Source organism: Schistocerca americana, chromosome 2 (genome assembly GCF_021461395.2).
Source record: "Schistocerca americana isolate TAMUIC-IGC-003095 chromosome 2, iqSchAmer2.1, whole genome shotgun sequence".
Classification (NCBI taxonomy): Eukaryota; Metazoa; Arthropoda; class Insecta; order Orthoptera; family Acrididae; genus Schistocerca; species Schistocerca americana.
The window spans coordinates 670,649,437-670,670,418 of NC_060120.1; the positions used below are offsets into that span (position 1 = coordinate 670,649,437).

The window sequence follows — 20,982 nt, forward strand, 5'->3', positions numbered from 1 at the left end:
GTTATCTGTAATTTGGAAACAGCAAGGACAAAGTGACAAAAATAAGGTTTCCAAATGAATTAATTAAAAAATGTTCCTTAGGTGATAAAACAAAAAGTAATTACTGATCTGGAAATGTCTGGACATATGAAAAAGCTAAATTTGAATTCTTGGTGTTCAGGGTACATCTAAACACATACACCACAAACCAACGTAAAGCGCACAGTGAGGGATACTGTGTGTCTACTGTTGAAACCTTCACCCTATGAAATGTGCAAGAAAATTGCTAGCTATATTTTGATTGAAATAACTTTGCAGTTGAAATTTCCCCAAGTTGAGAGGTAGGGGCAGCCACCAGTCAACTGAAAGACTTTCTGAGCACCATGAATTGGCTGTTTTTATTATGTACACACAGTTTGCACAGTAAAACATTCCAATCCCGGGAGCGGAAAGACTTACCTTAGGGGGAAAAAAGGACAGGTATACACTCGCACACACGCACATATCCATCCACACATACAGACACAAGCAGACATATTTAAAGACCTTAAATATGTCTGCTTGTGTCTGTATGTGTGGATGGATATGTGCGTGTGTGCGAGTGTATACCTGTCCTTTTTCCCCCTAAGGTAAGTCTTTCCGCTCCCGGGATTGGAATGACTCCTTACCCTCTCCCTTAAACCCTACTTCCTTTCGTCTTCCCCTCTCCTTCCCTCTTTCCTGATGAGGCAACAGTTTGTTGCGAAAGCTTGAATTTTGTGTGTATGTTTGTGTGTCTATCGACCTGCCAGTGCTTTCGTTCGGTAAGTCACCTCATCTTTGTTTTTATATATATATATATATATATATATATATATATATATATATATGCATACAAATCTGAGAACAATAGAATTCTGTAATGACTCAGATTTGTAGGTTTTGTCAAAACTAATACACAAAACAACAGACCGAAAAATTGATGAGATACTGGGAAAGATCAGCACGGTTTCAGAAGAAGTGCAAAACAGTGAAACTCATTTTCAACTACACAAAAATCTAATAGCTTTTAATTACAAGTTAACTTAAATAACAGAACAGAAAGGGTACAAACCTTTTCAAGTCTTCTCCCTGCACTAAAAATTTAGGCTGCTCCTTGTCATTGCCTGCTCCTTCACGGGAATATGCACGACACTGCCAGTGCACGCCAACACTTTCAGTTTTAACTTCTTCAACCACTACTTTGATAAATTTGTTAGGTTTCGAACGCATTGCCTTCATTTCTTTTGTACAGTGGACCCAATCAGCTTCTTCTAAACAATGTAGAGGTCCCCACAGAGTTTGGCCTGGGTAAAAGTCTTCACGGTGACCAGGAAACTCACATTCCTGAAAAATCAAATGATCAAGATAGAACTTTAAACTGGAATACAACAACCTACTACATAACACTGGATAATTGTATGTTGCGAGATTAAGCATTTTGTTCATTCCTTTGAACTGTAGCGAGGAGCAGTCTGTGGATGTTCTCAAATGACGTGGACCTCACATATAAGGACAACTGAATTAAAAATTAATGTTCAATTAAAAATAGACAATTCTTTTTATAGGTATGTAAATATTTGCATACTGAAGCATAATTCCCAGGCAACTAAACCAAGCAGTGTCAAATGAACAAATTTACAATGATTTCTTATACACTAAAATGTATACATAAACTGGTTCCAAGAACTTCATCAACAGACTAGGTGAAACCAACTAGGCCCAAAAGGCCCACATTAAACTGTTCTTTCTAGTTTCTGAACATTTTTACAGTTGCCCAAAAATAATTTAAAATATAGGTTTCTGAAAAATGGACACTTTAATGCACAAAAGTAAGTAGCTTTGAGTCTTTATGTAGGTTGTTCTTATTCCTAGTACTGATTTTATGAACTCAGCTGTTAGTTGAAAAAAATACCTATGATTTACAACTAATTTCATTATGGAGTAAATATAATGAGGAAGAGTACTTCGATATCAAATTCTTTCTTCAATTCACAACATATATAACTAATAACTTTTAAACAATGAAAACTATTGGTTAGAGGAGATGTCCAAAAATACGAGAGCACATAATATACAACAGAATTAAGCAAACCACATCAGCTTTTTTTAAGTTTTAATATCAGCCATGTTTAAAAATATCAGAAGTTTACCTATTTCAGCAGCTTTATTCTGGTACTTTTTATCCAAACTAAATTAATAAATTTGTAATCGAAGAAATTTAATACTAATGAGTTTTACATCCCCACCTTTCACCATTTTCTCCTTACAAGTATCAGAGCCATCATCTGTGATGTTTCTTATTTTTTGTTTCATTTTTGTTGTATACAGGTGAAGGTAGAGATGGAAAAGCAGCAAGCACATGGGATAGAACTATAGCACTGGTAAACTCATTGTGGCTGCAGGAAGAGGAGTTGTGTGTAGTGTACAATGATGGAGAAGAGGTTTTTTACAATACGCAGATGGCTCTGCCTGTAACAGGGCATAATAAGACTGCAAAGGAACTGCAACAGGATGTGCTAGGGAGAGAGGCGGGGGGAGGGGGAGGGGGTATCAACAGGTCTTGCACCTAGCTCTTCTTCCACAATGGCACGATCTACATGGCCTACATGGGTCATGCTTGCAGTCCGACTACTACCTATAGCATTGTCATCAATTGGGATGTGTCATTCAAACTTTTTCTTGGTGTCTTGATAAGGAGGTCAACTGGTTCATATTCCTAGATTTTCTTCTCCCTCTTTACAACTGAACATGATGGCGAACAATGGGGATGGTATTCTGTGTAGGATACACATGTGAAGGGTTATTTGCAAGGGCTGCCCTCATGCACTGTCCTGCCACATGTCTGACAAGCACTGTCATTAGTGCAGTGGGACTACATGTATCCAAACCTCTGGCAACAAAAACATCTCATAGGAGAAGGGAAAGAGGGCTTTGACAACACACCTACAAACCTGTAACCTTAACTATCCCATGTAAAAATTTCCACTGTCCACCCTATTATCCTCGAGTCCTCTCTGGACGTGATGATCAGCATGATCTCCACACCACTCTAAGTTAGCACGCAGTTCTTGACTTGTTTGTAACTTGAGATCCAAATGGAAGGTGCTACTTAAATGCTGTTGAATCTGTTATGAGGGGAGATAGTAACTAGTACATCCATGAGTTGTCACATGCTTGAAGTGCTTCAATTGGTTGGTGTTCAATGTTCTGATCAGCAAAGATCCATTTCATATCATCTACAATGTAGCAACTTCTGACACAATAACCAATATTTTCAATGAAAAGCAGTGACTATGTTGTTGCAAAAGATTCTTTATCAGTTCTGGAGTGTACCAAGAACGGAGCAAACTGTCCATTTCCATCCTCCTTGCCCGACTCTCATCTCATGACATCGCAAAAGAGGAAAACACCACCGTGGGATTGTATGCCTCTGCATTAAAATCTTGCTTTCTATCCATTTTGACATCCGTGTTGCACAACCACTGGTGTGTGAGAGTTGGACCCATTTCACTGCGAATGTTCGCCCTGATGCCATTCTGATCAGAGGCTCTCCCCAGGAGCTACCTAGTATAGCAGCCTTTACCTGGAATCCTGGTGCCCCAAACTAGACAGACGCCTACTCCTTGGCACATGTGGGGAGGTTACATCTCGGGCATCAGCAATGTGATCCCTGCATTGTCAGGAGTGAGTTACAACCAGAAGGATACCTGACAACCCCCTCTCTCTGACAACAGGTTGGTTAGCGCTCTGGATTCCAATGCAAACATAAACTTACTCTAATAGTAAGTGTAGAACACCACAATGGATGGTGGATAGATTATGCTCCTCCTAAGGTGTCCTTCCCCAAATGGCCCACACTTCTGTGATATTTAAGCTAAAAACGTGGAGGCAAAGACTGTAAAATGAGCTAAAATGTATAAGAGTCTTAATAATGGCAGTGTTCTCAGCATAAAACCTTAGCTAAATATACAACTCCTTTAGTAACATCTTACAACAGGCAAAGATTTCTATTCTAGCTCACGGCACTGCAGGTGGGAATCTAAATGGCGGATGGCAACAAATCATAAACTGTTGTGAAGCAGGATTTCTGAAAATACTTTATTCGGGATGACAGGAAACTTCTCTCCCCCCCCCCCCCCCCCCATGAACCATGGACCATGGACCTTGCCATTGGCGGGGAGGCTTGCGTACCTCAATGACCCAGATAGCCGTACCGTAGGTGCAACCACAACGGAGGGTTATCTGTTGAGAGGCCAGACAAACGTGTGGTACCTGAAGAAGGGTAGCAGCCTTTTCAGTAGTTGCAGGGGCAACAGTCTGGATGATTGACTGATCTGGCCTTGTAACACTAACCAAAATGGCCTTGCTGTGCTGGTACTACGAACGGTTGAAAGCAAGGGGAAACTACAGCCATCATTTTTCCTGAGGGCATGCAGCTTTACTGTATATGTAAATGATGATGGTGTCCTCTTGGGTAAAATATTCTGGAGGTAAAATAGCCCCCCATTCGGATCTCCGGGTGGGGACTACTCAGGAGGACGTTGTTATCAGGAGAAAGGAAACTGGCATTCTACAGACTGGAGCGTGGAATGTCAGATCCCTTAATCGGGTAGGTAGGTTAGAAAATTTAAAAAGAGAAATGGATAGGTTAAAGTTAGATATAGTGGGAATTAGTGAAGTTCGGTGGCAGGAGGAACAAGACTTCTGGTCAGGTGAATACAGGGTTATAAATACAAAATCAAATAGGAGTAATGCAGGAGTAGGTTTAATAATGAATAAAATAATAGGAGTGCGGGTAAGCTACTACAAACAGCATAGTGAACGCATTATTGTGGCCAAGATAGACACGAAGTTACTCTCTTGCTACTAAGCATTTACTACAAACACACACATCAATTTGAAAGTAGGTTTATTAATTTATATTCTCTCATAAATGAAACTTTCAACTTCACTGATTCTCATATAACTTTCTACAAACTTCAGTGCGTATTTCATTAATATACAATACTTACACAATCTCGCTTTTCATTGAAGTCTTCTAAACCACATGCATCAATGTCATTCACAACACATCGAGACCCATCAGCACAGCGTAGCTGAAGTTTAGATTGCACAGTTTTTATTCCTCCTACCCAGGAATCAAGACAGGCAGCAATATCGGCTGCAAACTCCTACAACACAATAAATATCACTTAATAAACGATGTAATCATCTTATAAGGACAAAAAAGTCAGGGGCAGAATCTGTCTGTCTGTCTGTCTGTCTGTCTGTCTGTCTGGCTGGCTGGCTGGTTGCCCTTCCTGTTGCCAAAGTTGTCAGTTAACCTAATGGGGAAAGTATTGTGTGGTATCTGACTGAGTCTTGCATGTGTGGTATCTGACAGAGTCTTGCAGACTTTTTGTGCATGGTTTTGTATTTTGACTGCATCTGACATTTTCTGAACTGGAAATTGAATGCCACCAAGTTGCACAAAAAGCCTAAAAATCATCACTCATGCTGGCCACTGTACCAAAATATTGGCTGTTAATAAGGATTCAAACCAGGTCTGGCTACCTCTCTTTCTCTTACATCATTAAACTGCAGATTAAGCTATGCAGGTTGTCACAAGAGGAGTATTCAAAATGCAGGGATACAACAGGAATGGTAATTTGAAGCAAAATAGTCTAGTAAAGATGGGTTCTAAAACACATACCTTACGAGCTCTGAGCAGTTGTTCAGTAAGAGGGACGTGTTTCATAGCAGCAAAGAGGAACAAACGGTCATAGCTCTTAAGGTATGCCCTTAAGATCCATGTTTACTAAAATTTCTTGCTTCAAATCATTGTTCCAGTCATATCCCTAAGTACTGACCATTCCTACTGGAACACCCTCTATAAGACAGTCAAGTGAAGTAGGATACACAGGTGGAAAACAATGATGAAAAGTATATCAAAATCTCCAGGCACAACCAACATTAATAATGTATCTGCTGTATTGGAGGTGTGTGTTGTGCCATTTTGCAGTGCAAAATAAGTAAATGAAAATTCTACTGTAATACTATCAATGTCCTTTAAAATTTAACCACAGAGTTACAATAATGGAAATTCCTGGGCAGAAAAATAAAACAAGAGAAAGGCAACCACTTACCTACAGGTGACTGGTGCACAGCACACAGAAACACATATTAGAAAACAGTTAACACTAGCGTTCAATCTCTTGCTCTTTTGGTTGCCTTTCCCTTATTTTACATAATCAGAGTGTTTTTATTGTGTACATCCAGGTTTTATTTCCCAAACCATTAATTATTACTGCAAATATTTCTTCATGTATCTGCATTAATCGCAAGTACAGAAGCCATCTTTGGAGTAAAGTGCTTACAACTTTCATTCTAATTAAATATTTCAGTGTCATTACCCAAACCAAAACAATGTTCAAGATGTGGATAAAAGAAGAAAGCTTATCAAAAGCAGCATTAACTCAGGAAAAAATGACAATAAATTGAGCCTGTTGTTATAGTAGTGCTTCACCAAATCATCTCGTGCAACTCCCTAATGCTGCAATCAACTTTTCTCATTTGTATACACCACAAAATTGCATATCTGAGAGTGGGTGATCATACTGTGAGACATACGGGCACTGCTCATAACTATGGTGTTCAAATGTGTTGGGAAATTATCATCATCATATTCACTGTGATGAAGGACAACTGGAAAAGGAAAAAAATTATGAATTAAAATCCTGTCGACAATAAGGTTGTTAGATACAGAACATATTTTCAGAATAGGGAAGGGAACTGAACTTCTCCTTGCCAAGGGAATCATCCTGGAATTTGATTTATGTAACTATGGAAAACTACAGGAAATCTAAATCTGGATGACCAGATGGGGATCTGAGCTACTGTCTTGCCTGTGTGTCACCTTGCTCTGTGAGGGAAAAATAATAAGACTAAGATCATGCTAAACTGATCACATACAAGTAACAAATTCTACCCACAAGTTTGTGGTGTATATGAGATGAGGACTGAAATGTCTATCACTCACTCACTATCTGTTGCACGAGCAAATGTTTGCAATGGACATGCAAACTGAAACAGCCTCAATGGCAGCTCATTCTCTTTCTTGACAAGTCGTGGTTCAGATTTACAAATGACAGTAGCCTTACTTTGATTAGCAAGAACCCAACAGCCTTCATCATCTTTTAAACATCTATTACAAGGATGCTTCTGGATGTGGCAATGTCTGTGTATAGTATGGTACACTTTTAGAAAGGTACAGAGATTCCCACTATTCTCATATGGCATTACTAGATGCACGTGAATGACATTTTTCATGACTACACGCATCCTTCACTCTGAAATAGGTGGTAATTTCACACCACAAGATAATGTTACACCAGTACACAGATGTATCACCAACTGTTACAATGCCATGGATACAAAAGAATTTTTTTAACTCTGCCAATATCTTTTACTGCTATAAAATACTATGTTTCATGTAGTCTTTACTCAAAGAATGATTTATTCAAAGATAAAACCTTCCCACATCACAAATGGTATACTAATTGAGATGGATTGTTGGTGCAACAATAATCAAACAGTTTTCTACATCAACAGATTATGCACTCTCAGCCACCATCTCTTTCCCAACCGCAGATCAGGGTCAGTGGCAGACACAGTGGACTTTCTGTACTGCTCATATATTGCCAATGTGTAAGTTTTGCGTAGTGAGTAGAATGATACTTTCACGAAACTAATGAGATGCGAGAAGAGAGGCAATTTACTTCTAGTGCTGAAACTGAAAACATTCTCTTGTAAGCTGTTTATTCACGGCTTTGTTCAGATATTTTTTTAAATTATAGTTAAGAATTCTGTTAAACAGACTGCTCTCATTTATTTGGGCTCCATGGTGATGCAGTATGGTGGGATTTGTCACTTTCAATTCCAAAAGAATGAAAAAGTATAAACACTTTGCCATCTGTACGTCTCGTACAGATTTATTCGCTTGGCTTCGGCAGCAGTAATTCAGATTACTCGGCTTGTCGCCGGCTGTCCTTGACATTATTGGGAGATTATAAATTGTTAAGTTTTATTAATCTCATCGGTTTCTCAATCCTGTTCTACTACTTTCATGAAATTTCGAAGATATACATACGTAAATAAATACAAAATTTGTTTGTTTCATATATTTATTTGCACTGTCCTTGGTACTTAGTATTTCTCCTTCATATGATATGCAGTAAAACAGTCTTCAAGGTGTAATGCAACTCCACAAGACTTGCACACTAAGTTGTTCGTTGTTCTTTTGTTTCTGGCACATACGTGGTAGTTTCTTCATTTTCATTTATTCGTTTATTCGTTTTGGAAACAAGTATTAGTTGGTGTTGCTTTGTATGTCTGGAAAGTCTGTCAACTGGATCATGATGAGTCATATGCAATGTAGTAGCAACCTCCAAGTTTTGCTCAGAAGCACGTACATGGTCTTTCATCCACAAATCAGACACTTTCAATACACAATCGTTAAATCGGAGACACTAGTGTCCTGTACTGAAATCTCCGGGTGGGGACTACTCAGGAGGACGTTGTTATCAGGAGAAAGAAAACTGGCGTTCTGCAGACTGGAGCGTGGAATGTCAGATCCCTTAATCGGGCAGGTAGGTTAGAAAATTTAAGAAGGGAAATGGATAGGTTAAAGTTAGATATAGTGGGAATTAGTGAAGTTCGGTGGCAGGAGGAACAAGACTTCTGGTCAGGTGAATACGTGTTATAAATACAACATCAAATAGTGGTAATGCAGGAGTAGGTTTAATAATGAATAAGAAAATAGGAATGTGGGTAAGCTACAACAAACAGCATAGTGAATGCATTATTGTTGCCGCGATAGATATGAAGCCCACACCTATCACAGTAGTACAAGTTTATATGCCAACTAGCTCCGCAGATGTCAAAAAGATTGATGAAATGTTTGATGAGATAAAAGAAATTATTCAGATAGTAAAGGGGGACGAAAATTTAATAGTCATGGTCGACTGGAACTCAATAGTAGGAAAAGGAAGAGAAGGAAACATAGTAGGTGAATATGGAATGGGAGTAAGGAATGAAAGAGGAAGCCGCCTGGTAGAATTTTGCACAGAGCATAACTTAATCATAGCTAACACTTGGTTCAAGAATCATAAAAGAAGGTTGTATACATGGAAGAACCCTGGAGATACTGGAAGGTCTCAGATAGATTTCCAGGGGCAGCTGTGGACTCTGATCATAATCTATTGGTTATGAACTGTAGTTTAAAACTGAAGAAACTGCAAAGAGGTGGGAATTTGAGGAGATGGGACCAGGATAAAATGAAAGAACCAGAGTTTGTAGAGAGCTTCAGGGAGAGCATTAGGGAACGATTGACAAGTATGGGGGAAAGAAATACAGTAGACGAAGAATGGGTAGCTTTGAGGGATGAAATAGTGAAGGTCGCAGAGGATCAAGTAGGTAAAAAGACGAGGGCTAATACAAATCCTTGGGTAACAGAAGAGAGATAGAATTTAATTGATGAAAGGAGAAAATATAAAAATTCAGTAAATGAAGCACGCAAAAAGGAATACAAACGTCTCAAAAATGAGATCGACAGGAAGTGCAAAATGGCTAAACAGAGATGGCTAGAGGACAAATGTAAGGATGTAGAGGCTTATCTCATGAGGGGTAAGGTAGATACTGCCTACAGGAAAATTAATGAGATCTTTGGAGAAAAGAGAACCACTTGCACGAATATCAAGAGCTCAGATGGAAACCCAGATCTAAGAAAAGAAGGGAAAGCAGAAAGGTGGAAGGAGTATATAGAGGGACTATACAAGGGCAATGTTCTTGAGGACAATATTATGGAAACGAAAGTGGAGGTAGATGAAGATGAAATGGGAGATATGATACTGCTTGAAGAGTTTGACAGAGCACTGAAAGACCTAAGTCGAAAAAAGGCCCCGGGAGTGGACAACATTCCATTAGAACTACTGACAGCCTCGGGAGAGCCAGTCCTGACAAAACTCTACCATCTGGTGAGCAAGATGTATGAGACAGGCGAAATCCCCTCGGACTTCAAGAAGAATATAATAATTCCAATCCCAAAGAAAGCAGGTGTTGACAGATGTGAAAATTACCGGATTATCAGTTTAATAAGCCATGGCTACAAAATACTAACACGAAGTCCTTACAGACGAATTGAAAAACTAGTGGAAGCCGACCTTGGGGAAGATCATTTTGGATTCCGTAGAAATGTTCGAACACGTAAGGCAATACTGACCCTATGACATATCTTAGAAAATAGATTAAGGAAAGGCAAACCTACGTTTCTAGCATTTGTAGACTTAGAGAAAGCTTTTGACAATGTTTACTGGAATACTCTTTCAAATTCTGAAGGTGGCAGGGTAAAATACAGGGAGCGAAAGGCTATTTACAATTTGTACAGAAACCAGATGGCAGTTATAAGAGTCGAGGGGCATGAAAGGGAAGCAGTGGTTGGGAAGGGAGTGAGACAGGGTTGTAGCCTCTCCCCGATGCTATTCAATCTGTATATTGAGCAAGCAGTAAAGGAAACAAAAGAAAAATTCGGAGTAGGAATTAAAATCCATAGAGAAGAAATAAAAACTTTGAGGTTTACCGATGACATTGTAATTCTGTCAGAGACAGCGAAGGACCTGGAAGAGCAGCTGAACGGTATGGACTGTGTCTTGAAAGGAAGATATAAGATGAACATCAACAGAAGCAAAACGAGGCTAATGGAATGTAGCCGAATTAAATCAGGTGATGCTGCAGTAATTAGATTAGGAAATGAGATGCTTTAAGTAGTAAATGAGTTTTGCTATTTGGGGAGCAAAATAACTGATGATGCTCGAAGTAGAAAAGATATAAAATGTACCCTGGCAACGAAAAGGAAAGCGTTACTGAAGAAGAGAAATTTGTTAACATCGAGTATAAATTTAAGTGTCAAGAAGTCGTTTCTGAAAGTATTTGTATTGAGTCTAGCCATGTATGGAAGTGAAACGTGGACGATAAATAGTTTAGACAAAAAGAGAATAGAAGCTTTCAAAATTTGGTGCTACGGAAGAATGCTGAAGATTAGATGGGTAGATCACATAACTAATGAGGAGGTACTGAACAGAATTGGAGAGAAGAGAAATTTGTGGCACAACTTGACTAGAAGAAGGGATCAGTTGGTAGGGCATATTCTGAGGCATATAGGGATCACCAATTTAGTATTGGAGGGCAGCGTGGAGGGTAAATATCGTAGAGGGAGACCAAGAGATGAATACACTAAACAGATTCAGAAGGATGTAGGTTGCAATAGGTACTGGAAGATGAAGAAGCTTGCACAGGATAGAGTAGCATGGAGAGCTGCATCAAACCAGTCTCTGGACCGAAGACCACCACAACAACAGCAGCAATCATTGATACTTTCTTTTTTTACAATTCCCATGAGGATAGCAAGCACAAATCGTTTTCAAAGTTCGGGTCCCATAATGTTGACAAATTTGCCTTTTTTAAATCCAGTTTCCTTCTATTGCAATTTTGACTGTAGTACTTGTTGATTTAGTTGCTTGCTAATATATTCAAATAGATCGTTCCCAATATATAATTCTACAATAGCCTCAACACACTGTATATCTTTGGGAAATAGATTTGGACCCAGAGATCCTTCAGATTTATTACTGGTCCTTGGTAAATCAAAGTCTGACCACTGTGCACTGTCTTCTTCGTCCGATTCATCCGAATCAGTTGACAACCGTAGCCTTCGCCGAATTCTTCTTGGACGTATTTCATTATCTTCTGACGATTCTGCTTCACTTTTATTTTTTTGATATCCAATGTCTTCTTGCCAATAGGCCAAGTCGTCCAGAAAGTCAGACAAGATGTCTGCACATTCATCATAAATAATTGTATTGTCTCTTCTGTCTGTCATGATGAACAGGCACAAGTACTTATAAAAACAAAAAACTTGTTGACATGTGTAACTTATTGTTACCTAAACAAATCACCAACAGAATGCAAAAATTACTGAAGTGCTGTCGCCGGCCACTGTGCAATACTATGCTCAAGACACTACTATGCGGTCGCCGGCCACTGAGCGATACTATGCACGCGACACCATTGTGATGTCGCCTGCTGTTGACTGCTATTTCGCGCACGACACCACTGTACTGTGGTGTCGACAGACAGCATAGTGTTAAGTTTGACGGCAAAAATACTGTAGAAGTGTGTTACGTTACTATTAATGACAGTGTGGAAGTGCAGCAAAAGCTGCCATTTTTCCACATCTTTAATCCAAAAGAAGTCCTGGACTGCTAGAAGCAAATTAAAAATTGGGACAATTCTGCAATTCAGATGTATGTGGGTGAGTAAGTCCGGATCTGAGTTTATATCCGACAAACTGGACATGGCTAAGAAAATTGTTGTTAATTGGAGACAATTTTGTGGGGACATTCATGAAGAAGTATGCCTTAGACAAAATTTGAAATTTGATGGTTAAGTAGTAATTGTTGAGACAGACAAGTCTTAATTTGGTTGGTTGGTTGAGTGGGGGAGGGGACCAAACAGCAAGGTAATCAGTCCCATTAGGTTAGGAAAGAAGCAGAAGGAAGTCACCCTTGCCCTTTCAAACGAATCATCTCAACATTTGCCTGAAGTGATTTAGGGAAATCATGGAAAGCCTAAATAAGGATAGCCGGATGTGGGTATGAACTGTTATCCTGCCGAATGTGATCCAGTGTGCTGTCTTAAATGGCTCTGAGCACTATGGGACTCAACTGCTGAGGCCATTAGTCCCCTAGAACTTAGAACTAGTTAAACCTAACTAACCTAAGGACATCACAAACATCCATGCCCGAGGCAGGATTCGAACCTGCGACCGTAGCGGTCCTGCGGTTCCAGACTGCAGCGCCTTTAACCGCACGGCCACTTCGGCCGGCGTGCTGTCTTAGTTTGGCCTAAATAACTATGGGAGATGGGACAAAAAGAGAGAGAGATGGGGTTTGGAGGAATACCAGGAGGATCATACAAATGATTCCCCCTCCCCAGTGATCAAACACTGTTCTGCTGGACATTACTGTTGAAAACATTTTTCCATGCACGACAATAATTTCAATGTTTTCATGAGTAAAAGAGCTGAAAGATAAGGATTTTCAACATTTCACTATCACATGCTATGACACATGATGGTACAAGTACCACGGTGAACGCATGGGCTGCTATCAAAAGGTCATTTCATAACACAAGGCAGTGCATGGCATTTTTTGATAGCTACTTGTCTGAATAGTGTGGAAAAAGCAGAATCAAAACGAATCAGATATGTTTTTGTGCTTTTTGACAACTGTTGTCTTGGTTTACAATCCATATGAATAAAATTTATTTATTTATTCTCCATTCACAATACTTAATCCTACCATAAGCAGCTATTCTATTAATAATAGTGGGTGCCACAAATATTTGACTGTTTTGCCCCCATTATGTCACTAACTACAAGGTTATGGTTAGACTGGAATCTGAGAGGATCATCGAGAGCTGGTAACACCAATGAATGTAAAAACTGCAAGTGAAATGAATAGCAATTAAATGTATAATCTTAGTTGTCACTAATATCTTGACTCTTTCTTTTGAATGTTTTGCTGTTTCCAAGATTGTGATATACTGACATGAAAAAATATTTCTCCATTTCTTGCTTGCAGGCACGTCTTCTGTCTGGTGCTCTCTCACTGGCAGTGTAGAACCAGTATCCCCTTTTGTTCCCATCATGCCTCACGGTGAATACAGACAGTATCGTAGCACGAGGCACGTAAGTACATCACTGGCCCTAATCTAGACATTTACCCAGCAGTGATTTTCTCAGAGAGAAAATTGAGACTGTAATTTCTCGACATTGGAATCTCAATCCTTCCCTGAAACTTCCAATGGTATATATATTTGGCAATAGGATAACATCAATTATCATCGAAGCATTGAGTCACGTAAAAGCAACAAACTACAGAGTAAAACTGTGGCTACAGGCAGGACAATGTTTCATATATTTCTCACTATCTTGAAAATGTATCTTGAACAAAATTACTTCTTCAATGCCAACCAACACTCATTCTAAAAACATCGACCATGTGAAAGCCAACTCGCACTTTTCTTGCACAACCTACTGAAAACTTTTGATCATGACAATCAGGTAGATGCAGTATTTCTCAATTTCCGAAAAGCACCTGACTCAGTACCACTCCTACATTCATTGTCAAAAGTATGATCATATGGCGCATCAAGTGAAATTTGTGACTGGATTGAGGACTTTTTGGTACAGATGGAAAGCTATGTTATCTTGAATAGAGAGTCATTGTCAGATGAAGCGGAACTTCAGATGTGCCCCAGGAAAGTGTGTTGGGACACTCGTTGTTAATGTTGTATATCAATGGCCTTGCACACAATATTAATATTAAACTTGTACTTTTGCAGATGATGCAGAAATCTATGACGAAGTACTGTCTGAAAGAAGCTACTTAAATATTCAGTTAGATCCTGGTAAGACTTCAAAGTGGTGCAGAGATTGGCAACTTGTTTTTAATGTTCAGAAATGTAAAATTGTGCATGTTACAAAACAAAAGAAACATAGTATCCTACAACTGTAATATCAATGAGCCACTGTTGGAATCAGACAAATCATACAAATACATGTATTTCACATTTCATAGTGATATCAAATGGAATGATCATATAGCCTCAGTTGTTGGTGAAGCAGAAGGTAGACTTCAGTTTATTTGTAGATTACTGAGAAGGTGCAACCAGTCTACAAAAGAGATTGCTTACAAATCACTTGTGTGACTGTTTCTCGAATATTGCTCAAGTGTGTGGTACCCTTACCAAATAGGACTAACAAGGGATATTGAATGTATACAGATAAGGGCAGCATGAATGGTCACAGGTTTGTTTGACCTGTGAGGTGTGGCACACAAGATACCGGTGACTCTTGAAGACACACAAATTATCCAGAGAAAGTCTATTACCAAAGTTTCAAGAATCACCTTTAAATGATGACTCTACAAATATACTACAACCCACTACATATCACTCACATAGGGATTGTGAGGACAAGATTACAATAATTACTGCACTGGGAATTCATACAATAATTTTTCCTATGCCCCATACATGAATGGAACAGGAAGAAATCCTAATAGCTGGTACAATGGGATGTACCCTATGCCATGACCCTCACAGTGGTTTGCGGAGTATAGGTGTAGGTGTGGATGTAAATGAAGATATAGGTGCTGCACTCAAGGAAGAAACAATACCCAGAGTTATCTCGACTACACAACTGGTTACACTGTCTTGGTACCCACGAACTCCCCTCAAACTAAACCACCAGTTACAATACACTGTAAAACTTGGTTTCTTTTGTATAAAGCTTCCAAAGATATTAACATGTATTTATTTATTTATTTACTTATTTATTATTTCTCCACCCTTAGACAAATTTCAAAATCCATGGATAACTGATTGTTTACTTTCAAGGCCATTAAAATACAAACAGAGTAAATGTCTCACCTCCAGAGGTATTAGGTGTTCACTCTTGACATTTGGAATGACTTGCTTACTGCCAACAACTTGGACACTGGCAGTCACTCGTATGTCACGACAATATCCACGCTGTGTGTCCTTGCCCTTCACCATACGTCGAACAACATCACCGGGCATCAATGAACGATCGGCCAAACATACCTAAATGAAAAACACAACACAACAGACTACTTACAATATCATCAGATGACTAACGAAATGCACATTTAATACACTGTAATAAATAGTTTTAAGATGGAATCTTGGAGCCACAACTTATGTAAATAAATATGCAGAAATAATTGAGCAACAAATACATAAAAGGTAAGAACAGCTTACCTACTTAAAATTTCACTTATTTATAGAACACTTTCCCAACACTCAATAAAGAAATCTTAGCCAGAATTCTGACAATACGGAAAGTGCCTGTGGAATGTAGTACCTCAACCATTCTCTAAGGTCAATTTAGTACGAGGTGAGTTTGAAGAGTCCATGCAAAGGCCAACAGATGGCACCACTGGTGCGTATTGAGATCATGTTTAGTTAATAGCATCTTTGGAAAGAACGCACACCGAGTTTCAGCCATATTGGTCTATTTCTTTGTGTTTTGCATTCATGTGAATCAACGACGTACAGTGATTGTCAAAAAATGGACAAAAAAGAATTTGATTTGGTGATTAAACCTTACTTTATGAAAGGCAAAACGCCTCAGGAGACTAAAGAGAAGCTTGATAAACATTACAGTGACTCTGCACCTTTGATTAGAACAGTTTATAAGTGGTTTCAAAATTTTCGGAGTGGCCATATGGGCATAAGTGATGCTGAACGTTCTGGATGCCCTGTTGAGGTTATGACTCCAGAAATCATTGATAAAATCCACGTTATGGTGATGGATGACAGAAGAGTTAAGATTGCTAGTGCTATGGGCATCTCGAATGAACAGGTACATAATAAAAAACTTCCTGGCAGATTAAAACTGTGTGCCCGACCGAGACTCGAACTCGGGACCTTTGCCTTTCGCGGGCAAGTGCTCTACCAACTGAGCTACCGAAGCACGACTCACGCCCGGTACTCACAGCTTTACTTCTGCCAGTACCTCGTCTCCTACCTTCCAAACTTTACAGAAGCTCTCCTGCGAAACTTGCAGAACTAGCACTCCTGAAAGAAAGGATATTGCGGAGACATGGCTTAGCCACAGCCTGGGGGATGTTTCCAGAATGAGATTTTCACTCTGCAGCGGAGTGTGCGCTGATATGAAACTTCCTGGCAGATTAAAACTGTTTTAATCTGCCAGGAAGTTTCATATCAGCGCACACTCCGCTGCAGAGTGAAAATCTCATTCAGGTACATAATATTTTGCATAAACATTTGGACATGTAAAAGCTACCCGCAAGATAGGTTCTGCAATTGTGGAATCGTGTGAAGTTTTGCAAGGATGGTTTGCAGCTGTTCAGGAAGAATCCGCAGGACTTTAAGTGTCGTTTCATCACTGTGGATGAAACATGGATACATTAGTACACTCCTGAGACCAAACAACAATCTAAACAATGGGTTACCAAGAGGGAATCTGAACCAAAAAAGGCGAAGACCATTCCTTCGGCCGGAAAGGTTATGGCGACTGTCTTTTGGGATTCGCAGAGGATAATTCACATCGACTATCTGGAAAAGGGTAAAACTATTACAGGTACGTATTATTCATCGTTATTGGACCGTTTGAAAACCGAGCTGCAAGAAAACTGCCAGCAATTGGACTGCAATAAAGTCCTTTTCCATCACAACAATGCACCAGCAAACACCTCAGCAGTTGTGGTCGCAAAATTAATGGAAATAGCATTCCAACTCATTTTACATCCCCCCCCCCCCCCCATTCTCCAGACTTGGCTCCCTCGGACTACTATTTGTTCCCCAATTTGAAGAAATGGCTGGCAGGAAAAAGGTTTTATTCAAACGAAGAGGTGATCGCAGCAACTAATAGCTATTTTGCAGACTTGGACAATTCCTATTATGCAAAAGGGACCAACAAATTAGAACAGTGTTGGGTGAAGTGTATAAGTCTAAAAGGAGACTATGTCGAAAAAAAGGTTTACACCAAACAGGTAAGTAGTTTTTATTTTTGCAATGACTTTTCAAATGCCCCTCATATTTGACCACTGTGACTTATCATTGTCCAGGTTATTTGTAAGCACAATACTTTTAAATATAGTTGATACAGAAACATTTAAAAAATGGATATTAGGGGTCACTGTAGATCATGCAAAGTTTCATATCCCATTACGAGCACGAGTGCTGTCACAAAATTAACAGCAACTTTGAAAAATAGCATTTTCAGAACTATGCATATTTTGCTCTATTTCCATATCCAATTTTTATGACAACATCGTAATCTCCATGCATACAAATTGTGCCTTATGATGTAAATGTAATATTTCTACAAGGTATTCCTAAAGTATGCAAAAATTGTGCCCTCACTAAAGATAGGTAATGCAGGAGGTATTGAAACAACAGGTCAGTTTCACTACGGTCTTCTTTCTCAAAAATACATGAATCTCTTACGAAGGACAGGCTGAAGAGTTTAACAATGCACAGTTTGGTTTTCAAAGTGAGAGAAGTACAATATTGTCCACTACGGAGTTCATAAAAGTGGTTTTTGGAACTCTTGACAGGGATGATTGTAATTCAGGCATATCCTTAGTCGTTTTCAAGACCTTTGACAATGCTGACCATAAATTACTGCTAAATCAGCTAGAGATGCTAGGTGTAAGAGGCGTAGCAAATAAGTGGTTGCAAAAAGGTGTAAAAGGTAAGGTAGTCCACACATCTGCTGATGGCAACTTTTTAGTAAAACAATTGGCAGGCAAGAAACACAAACATGGGTGTTCCTCAGAGTAACATATTGAACCTAGTTCTGTTCTTATTATGTGTCAATGACTTTCCAGATAGTATACAACATAGAGAAGAGTCCTCTTTACCGATGACAGCAACATCATAGTCACTGGTAAAACACCACAGCCCGAGGCAGAGAAAGTATATGAAACCCTCAAGGATGTTTACTGTTGGGCAGTAAGAAGTAAACTGACACAGAACATAACAAAAACAAACAGTATTCACTTCGGCATAAAGAAGAAAAACAACCCTGTCACATTAGGCACACAAGACAAATCTGTTGATTATATAACAAGTACAAAGTTTTTATCCATGAATACTGATCATCAGTTAACCTGGAATGAGTACACAAAGATACTGGCAAAAAGAATGTCATCAGCATGTTATGCTTTTTTGGTGACACACTATTCCTATGTATACTTTATGCTTAGCTATGGGGTTCTTTTCTGAGGATTAAAGGCATGAAACATGGACAACACTTTTAAATTGCAGAAAAAGGTGGTAAGAATAATAACTAGTAGTAGTAGTTGAGCTCATTGTAGAGAGCTATTTAGAAAATTGAGCATCCTTATTGCACCAAGTAAATACATCTGTCGATGTGTGGTGTGTATCAAGGATAACTGTGCTTAGTATTCCACTAATAGTTCTACATACAGTCATGGTGCGAGAGCCAGTATGGATTTACATTTATCAACAAAAAATAAATAAAAACCTCAAAAGAGATTTTAACAAATAAAAACCTTGAAACAGATTTTCTATCAGGGAACACAATTGTATAACAAACCGCCTAAGGAAACGAAAGAAATGACTGAAATACAAATGTTCAAAAAGTAGCTCGTACTTAATGCATCCTACACAATTAAAGATTACTTGGAGGACTCAGTAGTTAGTAATAATGAAAAGGATTCTATACCCTGCTGCATTTAAATTAAAGTGTCATTCCATGGGAAGTTAACTAATAAAAAAATAAATAATAAATTTGAACCTTAATTATACAGAATTTTGTAATTTTTTCCTTTTTATTTTACATCAAACTAATTTTAAATCCAAAATTTAATTCGTTTTTGGAAATTTCATTTTTGTATTGTTAATTTTAAAGTTATCAAAATTGTGCAATTTGTCATATCTTTAAACGTTAAAATGTTCACGTCTCAAAAACTATATTATGTATGCACCTGAAATTAATTCCATTTTATTCAGTTTATTGTAAGCTTTAAAAATGTGTACTACTTGAACACATCCATTAAACTGCTAAATTTTCCCAAATCAAACTTTTTTTTTTTTTTTAATTCTGAAAATGCCATAGTCTGATTTTTTTCGTTTTGTTTTGCAAAGTCTGTGTTAGCTGTACACTATTTGTCAATGTGTCTGTGGCAAATTTCATTATGGTATTCCACAAAAGAATAGTTAAAATGAAATGACAGAGTAATAACTAAGCACACTTCTGTTTATCATTTTGAAACTGTATTAAACCATGCCATCTAGCCATTAACAGGAACAGCGTAAGGGATAGTGTGCCTTTTCTGCTTTATATAACTTTTAATTTAGTTGTAGCTACTATTTACTGAACAACACTATAAAACAATAACATTCACTTCTATTAACAGCAATTCACTTCAGTAGAGACGAATTATGGAGATAAAGTTAGTAAAGCATTGGTGAGGGAAAAGAGAAGCAAGTTGCTGCTTGCATGTCATTACACCAACAACCTGACAACAGCTTTCGCATCCCGCAACTACCCTTCCGACCTGGTACAGAAGCAAATAACCAGAGCCACTTCCTCATCCCCTCAAACCCAGAATCCCCCACAGAAGAACCACAAAAGTGCCCACTTGTGACAGGATACTTTCCAGGACTGGACCAGACTGAATGTGGCTCTCCAGCAGGGATACGACTTCCTCAAATCCTGCCCTGAAATGAGATCCATCCTTCATGAAATCCTGCCCACTCCACCAAGAGTGTCTTTCCGCCGTCCACCTAACCTTTGTAACCTGTTAGTTCATCCCTATGAAATCCCCAAACCACCTTCCCTACCCTCTGGCTCCTATCCTTGTAACCGCCCCCGGTGTAAAAACTGTCCCATGCACCCTCCTACCACCACCTACTCCAGTCCTGTAACCCGGAAGTTGTACACCATCAAAGGCACAGCCACATTGGAAAGCACCCACGTGATTTACCAACTGACCTGCCTACACTGTGATGCATTCTATGTGGGAATGACCAGCAACAAACTGTCCATTCGCATGAATGGACACAGGCAGACAGTGTTTGTTGGTAATGAGGATCACCCTGTGGCTAAACATGCCTTGGTGCACGGCCAGCACATCTTGGCACAGTGTTACACCGTCTGGGTTATCTGGATACTTCCCACCAACACCAACCTATCCGAACTCCGGAGATGGGAACTTGCTCTTCAATATATCCTCTCTTCCCGTTACCCACCAGGCCTCAATCTCCGCCAATTTCAAGTTGCCGCCACTCACACCTCACCTGTCATTCAACATCATCTTTGCCTCTGCACTTCCGCCTCGACTGACATCTCTGCCCAAACTCTTTGTC

The 20,982-nt window shown here is 39.1% G+C and overlaps 1 protein-coding gene across 1 annotated transcript in view; it reads right to left on the reverse strand.

Annotated features, from left to right (window-relative positions):
• The window catches only part of LOC124591296 ((E3-independent) E2 ubiquitin-conjugating enzyme), a 234,699-nt gene that overhangs the window by 184,395 nt on the left and 29,322 nt on the right, over positions 1-20,982 (reverse strand). Inside the window, exons 2-4 of the mRNA XM_047131723.1 lie at positions 15,529-15,702; positions 5,013-5,171; positions 1,073-1,344 (exon numbers count right to left, since the gene is read on the reverse strand). Of these exons, the coding sequence (XP_046987679.1) occupies positions 1,073-1,344; positions 5,013-5,171; positions 15,529-15,702 (605 nt within the window). The remainder of the gene's footprint in view (positions 1-1,072; positions 1,345-5,012; positions 5,172-15,528; positions 15,703-20,982) is intronic.